This window comes from Pediculus humanus, genomic scaffold (genome assembly GCF_000006295.1).
Source record: "Pediculus humanus corporis 1103172107548 genomic scaffold, whole genome shotgun sequence".
Classification (NCBI taxonomy): domain Eukaryota; kingdom Metazoa; phylum Arthropoda; class Insecta; order Psocodea; family Pediculidae; genus Pediculus; species Pediculus humanus.
Window position 1 is genome coordinate 17,733 of NW_002987163.1, and position 6,421 is coordinate 24,153.

Consider the following 6,421-nt stretch of genomic DNA (forward strand, 5'->3'; position numbering starts at 1 on the left):
TATGTATACACGTAAACATATGTTTGCGCATCAATGCCATCTATCGTTTTATTAGTAAACTAATTTTCGTGCTATTAAATTGCCTAAACGTTAAATTAAGGGCGAAACGCGGTAACCATTTCCGGTTGGGGAGTCGTTGACAGAACAAAAACGTAAATGATGATGATGATGATGATGATGATGATAATAAAATACGAATGAGTCTAAAAGAATTTTTTTTCAGTTTATTTAACGTAAAAAATCAGTTATACAAAATTTCAATATATAATATATTCACAGTATATATTTTATAATAAAAACACCCAAAAATTATAAGTTATATAAAAAAAAAAAAAAACATAACTTGGCACTTGTTATATTTATATATTATGTATATATATATAATATTTTTATTTATTTATTTATGTATATATATTATATATTAATATAAATTTACTTAAAAGAAAATATTTATATAAAAATAATTTTTAATACTAAAATAGTAATTTTTATTTTTCTTATTGTCGTTGTCGTTGTTGTGATTTCCCGTTGGTTTTTTTTATTATTTTATTTAAATAATTACATGTGCATATAATAAAATTTATTTATTTATTTATGTATTTATTTATTTATTTATGTACATAATTATTTAATTTAAAAAAAAAAAAAAACATTGTTAAATAGGTTTTGTTTTTTAATAATTTTTTCTATTAACGTTTATTTAAAGCAAATTAAAAAGCCACTTTTTTCTATCCTTGTAGTTATTTATTATTTATTTATTTATTTACAATTTGTTTACATTTATTTTATTTATTTATTTATTTATTTTTTTAATAAGTTTATTAAAAATTATTTAATAAAAAAATCATCATTATTATCATCATTATTTATAATTTTTATAAACGTTTCGTTTTCATTTACGTAAAAGTTATTCGTTGAGTTTTTGGTATTTAAAACATTTTTTATTTATTTATTTATTAATGTTATTTATTAACGTGATAATAATAATAATAATAATAATAATAAAGAGAAGAATAAGTAAAGCGTTGAATTTAAAAGAAAAATTAAAGGGAAATGAGAGGAAAAGTCCGCCATATTGTCAAAAGAAAAGAAACGGTTTTTTTGATATCTGATTAGGGTGCGGGAAATTCCAGAATTTTCCAGTTTTTTGAGGATTCGATTTGAGAAAATCTGGAACGAATATTTCGAGTTTGTAATTGTAGAGAATTAATAATAATAATAATGATGATGATGATGATGAATTAAATGGTGATTTTAAAATATAAAATACGTTAAAAAGAAAATGTTATTTCAAAAAAATGCATTTGTGTCCCTGGCCGTTTTACGCTATCCTGGAAAAACATTTTCCAGGCGTTTTTTTTTTATTTATTATTACTAAATATATAATTTAAGTGTGTGCGTGAGGGGGGAAGGGGAAGGGGGAGGGGTGCGTTCGTTGCAAAGTGATGTTTACATACACGCGATAAGACAAAATTTTTTCGTAATTTTTTTTTTTAATAAGGATGTACGGCAGCTATTCCGACCCTGTTTGACGATACGGAACTGTTGGTCCTGTGCAACATGTCGTGACCACGATTTGGTGGCATCACGCTTAAACTTGGACCATTGTCTACGAAACTATGCCGATACCTCGCTGGCATTCTATCCATTTGTAATTGTATCATTCTCGGTTGTTGTTCGATAAATTTATCGTGATCATCTGAATTCATTCTCGATAATTTCGTTTCGGGATCTACAAAATAAAATCAATAAAACAAACAAACAAACAAACAAACAAATTTTTATTTGATAAATTTTTCCTGGATGATTATGGAGAAAATCGAAAAAGTGCAGGAGACGACGAAAAGAAAAAATTTAAGTGGAAAATTTTGTGAATCGGAATTTTTTTTTGGCGCGAATTCGTGTGTGACGTAGGATATTTTTAAATGAGTCCGATCGTGATGATGATGATGATGATGATGATGATGATGATGATGATGATGATGATGATGTTGACGGTAATGACGATGAATTTTTTTTTTTTTTTTTTTTACTTTAAGTTTAACATTTACCAACTTGATGATGGGACGATCTCGAAGATTCTCTTTCGTGTTGTTGTTGTTGTCCTGGATATCTTTCTTTATGTTCTTGATATCCGGAATTTGACCTTTGCTTTCTACAATCTTCGTCGCTTTCGTACGAATAACCTCTGTAACGGAAAAAAAAAACAAACGGAAATTATTTTTTTTTAATCGTTACTTCAAAATTTGAATCGAAAAGAAAACATCGTAGTAACAAACTGACAAAATATTATTATTATTATTATTATTATTTTCTTTTGACACGATTTAAAAAAACGGTGAAATTTTAATAATGATAATATATATGAAATCGCATACCTTGATCTCCTGTTAAATTCTTTTGCCAACTCATGTGAATTTCTCTTCAATTCCAAATTGGTTAAATTATATTGATTTCTTCTTCTCACGTCGGATTTTTCTGGAAATCTAACAGAATCTTCTGGATAATCATCGCAACAATATCTACCACCACCGCCATCGTAATCTCTATCTACGTAATTCATTCTCTTGTTGTCTTGTTCGATCATTTTATCCTGATAACTTCTCCTTTTGAATTCTTTCGCCAACGCGTTCGAACTCATTTTCTTTTCGTTTTCCAACATTTCGTATTTTGATATTTTATTCCTTTCGTATGGCACTGATTTCGACGTCACTTCCTCTCCTCTCTCGATCGAACGATTTTTATTTGAATTTTTATAATTTTGATGAGAATGATCGACTTCGTCTTCGTAACATCTTCTCCTTCTCATGTCGTCCTCGTCGTCGCATCTAAAAAAGAATAATGATAATAATGATAAAAGAATTTGTCGAAACCGGAAGTGAGTGTATAATAAATAAGAGGAGGTTTTAACGATGTGTGTTTTTCCGTAAGGCAAAAAAAAAGAAAAATCTTTTAAAAGGGCGAAACCTTCACGATAATGATGAAGCGGGGTAAAAAAAACAAAATGGCTTCCTCATTTTAATTAACATAAATATTACATTGTTTGTTTTTTGTTTGTTGTTGTTGTTGTTGTTGTCGTTATTGTTCGATTTAAATTTTTAAATGTTCCATTGATTTTTTAATGTTAAGAAATTATTATTTAAGGCGGATATAATAGTAATAATAATAATAATAATAAATGTATGAAGTTTGAAAATGTGTTGTGCGTGGAGTTTTATTTATTATGCACGCGTACGAGAGTGCGTACGAGAATGCGTGAGTGTGATATGTTTGCCTTGAATGGGTAATAACAAACAATAATAAAAATGATAATTTTATTTATTTATTATTATTTTTTTTCGTACCTGGATCTCGGAGGTGTTTCCCTGCCATTCGAAAAAGTTCTTTCTCTTTCGTATCTTTTTTTTTCGTGTCTGTATCTACTGGGGCTATACTCATCGTTATCTGGATAATTTTCCACATCCGGCGATGGCGTTTGCCTTCTATTATTCGAATTAGAATTATATTTTCTCATATCTCTCGAAGGACTCGCATATCTTTCTCTTTCTCTTTCCCAATCTCTATTGTAACCTCTTCTGTTTTTTTTTTTTTTTTTTGTTGTTTGTTTGTATACGAAATGAAAACAATAAGGAAGTTTTTTTTTAATAAAAAAAAAAAAAAATTTTTGTTTGTTTGTTTGTGTTTGTGTGTTTGCGTGTGTGCGTGTGTGTCAAATCGTAAATTTTTTGCGATTGATAACGACAAAATTTGTCACGTACCTGTGATCGTCTTGAATGTAATCTCTTGCATCACTCCTAATTTTCATTCTTCTTAATCCATCATGATCATCCCTAAATTTTTTAGGACTGTCTGATCTGTAATGTATTTCATAATCCAAGTCGCCGCTTAATCTTTCTTGCGAAAAAAATCGGTTTCTCGAATCTGATCTCGATAATCTTTTAATCATTTGTAATTCCGGATCGTGTAGGGATTCTTTCGATTGATCTATTGATTTCCTGTTGGGAGAGAGAGAGAGAGGAGTGGGAATAGAAAAAGAAAATCGTTAAATAGTTGCTGTTGTTGTTGCTGTTGTTATTGTTATATCGAAACAAAATTTTACATTACCCTCTTATTTCTTTGTCGTAGTATTTCACGTCGTTGTCCAATTCGAAAAAACTGTTTCTTCTCACGAGTTCGACTTTTTGATTTTTCAACGATTTCGATTCGTCGGATGATCTGTTCCAAGATGGACGATTTTTAATGATTTCCGGCGAAATGGGCGCTTCGTCTTGAACGCATCGTTTCTTATCTACTAAATTCTGAGTATTTTTATCCTGTTCTTTCAATCTTTCTTTTTCCAACATTAAAAATTTCGATTTGGCATCTAGAAATCTTTCCTGGGGTGAGAGTTTCATCGTGTTTTCCCGTAATTTTTTCTCCTTAGACATTATCATTTTCTCCCCGGTATCGGATTCGAACCTTTTCATCTTTTGCTGATTGTATTCTTTAGTCATCATTATGTTGTCTTCGACGTTGTGTTTCATTTTGTCTTTGTACCCGGGAATCCTTCTCTTGTAACTTTCTTCGTCATCCCAATATTGTTCGTTCATTTTATTTCTACTGCTTTCGTCGCTCGTTCGACGTCTCGGAGCGACGACACCGACCGGAGACATGTTACCCTTGTCGTTTTTCTTACGGAAATTTTCAATGGATATCGACGATTTTTCTCTCGGTATGGATTCTTCAAGATTTTTAGGACACGACATTTTAATCATCGTTTCGTCTATTATTTCCTTTCTATCGTATCTATTAGCCGGAGAATAACTTCTCCTGTATTCGGGATTACTGTGACGATTATTATTATTAGTACCGCCACCCCTTCCGTTGATGGGTGATAACGGTCTACCGTTTCTTTTTCTCATCAAAACTATTTCATCGGGATTTTTAGGGTATTCTCTCGGACTTTCGCTTCTCTTACTAACGACGCTTCCATCTTTTTTCTGATATCTCGGACTCGTACTACGTTTTCTCATCGAATTATCATCGGGTCTATAAAATTCGTTGCGATGCGGGGAATCGTTCTCGACGTTTCTATCGACGACGTCGATGGGTGGTGAATCTTGTCTATTGCTGCCGTAACGTTTGGCTCTCGGAAGTGACATTTGTTCTGGAGTGTTGTTACGCCACGGTCCGGAATGATTTCTACCATCTTGCGTCATTAGAAAAAGTGAATCTTCCGACGGATGTTCCACCCATTCGTCATCTATAAAAAAAAAAAAATTCCGCGGTGAAATTTTATCAGTAATAAAAGGAGGAAAAAATTTTGAGGTCAAAAATTTATTTTTGAAAGCGTATATTGAGTTTGATAATAATAATAATAATAAAGATCATTCCAGCGGTGTGTGTGTGTGTGTGGTGGATTAATCCAAACAAGTGTTTTGACCTCCAGCCCGAGGGTTTTGAATCGTGTAGGCACTTGTTCGAAATAATAATAATAATAATAAATGGTAGTATATACGTGTGGATTTATCAAGCAGTTTTTTTTTTAATAATGGAATGCTGAAACTTTGACCGAAAAAAAAATTTTAAAAAAAAAATTTTTTTTTTTTTTTTTAAATGAAATAACTTTCGATTTGACTCTACGGCCATGTTTTCTTGTGTTTCGTCTCTCGTTCTTAAGGTCAATAATTAATAATATAATAATAATGATAACGTTTATAATGTAAATTTGAAACCTTATTAATGGAGGTTAACTAGTTTTAATAATTTATATATAAATAAATAAATATATATATATATATACGAAAAAATTTTTAAGCATTTCTATCTCTCTTTTTCTCTCGTTTCGAAACGTTTTTTTTTTTTTTTTTTTTTTTTTAATATTTCCCCTTGAATTTTTAATTATTTTATTATAATATTTTTTTTTTACACGTTTTCCGGTTTTAATAATAATAATAATAATAATAATAATAATTTGGAAAATAATAAAAAATCCGCGTAAAATGATTTTTAATAAATAAATAATTCCGTTAATAATTTATTTGAATTTTTTTTCAATCGCCATATTGATTATCGAAAAAATGTTGTTTTTATATGATAAGTAAAAAAATAATAATAATAATAATAATTTGGAATGATAATACGGTATTTTATTATTATTATTATTATTCAAAGATGTTTTTCTGGTTTTTTTTTATAAAATGGAATCGGATTCCAAAGAAAAAAAAAAAAAATTTTCGGTTGAAAACGTCATCGAAATAAATTTAAATTTGTTTTAAATAAAAAATTTTTTAAAAAAATTTATGACGTAGGCCTTAGGCTTGTATTCAAAGTCTACTTTTAAAATTTTTTATTTAATCTTTATTACTATTATTATTATCATCATCATCATCATCATCATCATCATCATCATCATCATCATCATCATAATAATAATAATAAT

General features: G+C 29.2%; 1 protein-coding gene across 1 annotated transcript; it reads right to left on the reverse strand.

Moving 5' to 3' along the window:
• Window positions 1-1,493: 1,493 nt before the first annotated feature.
• Phum_PHUM200670 (coiled-coil domain-containing protein, putative) lies at window positions 1,494-5,198 on the reverse strand (the record flags this gene model as incomplete). Its single annotated transcript, XM_002425387.1, has 6 exons — window positions 1,494-1,732; window positions 2,052-2,188; window positions 2,379-2,828; window positions 3,435-3,575; window positions 3,759-3,995; window positions 4,105-5,198. 6 exons carry the CDS (start codon window positions 5,196-5,198, stop codon window positions 1,494-1,496), a joined length of 2,298 nt encoding a protein of 765 aa, XP_002425432.1.
• Between the last annotated feature and the right edge of the window lie 1,223 nt (window positions 5,199-6,421).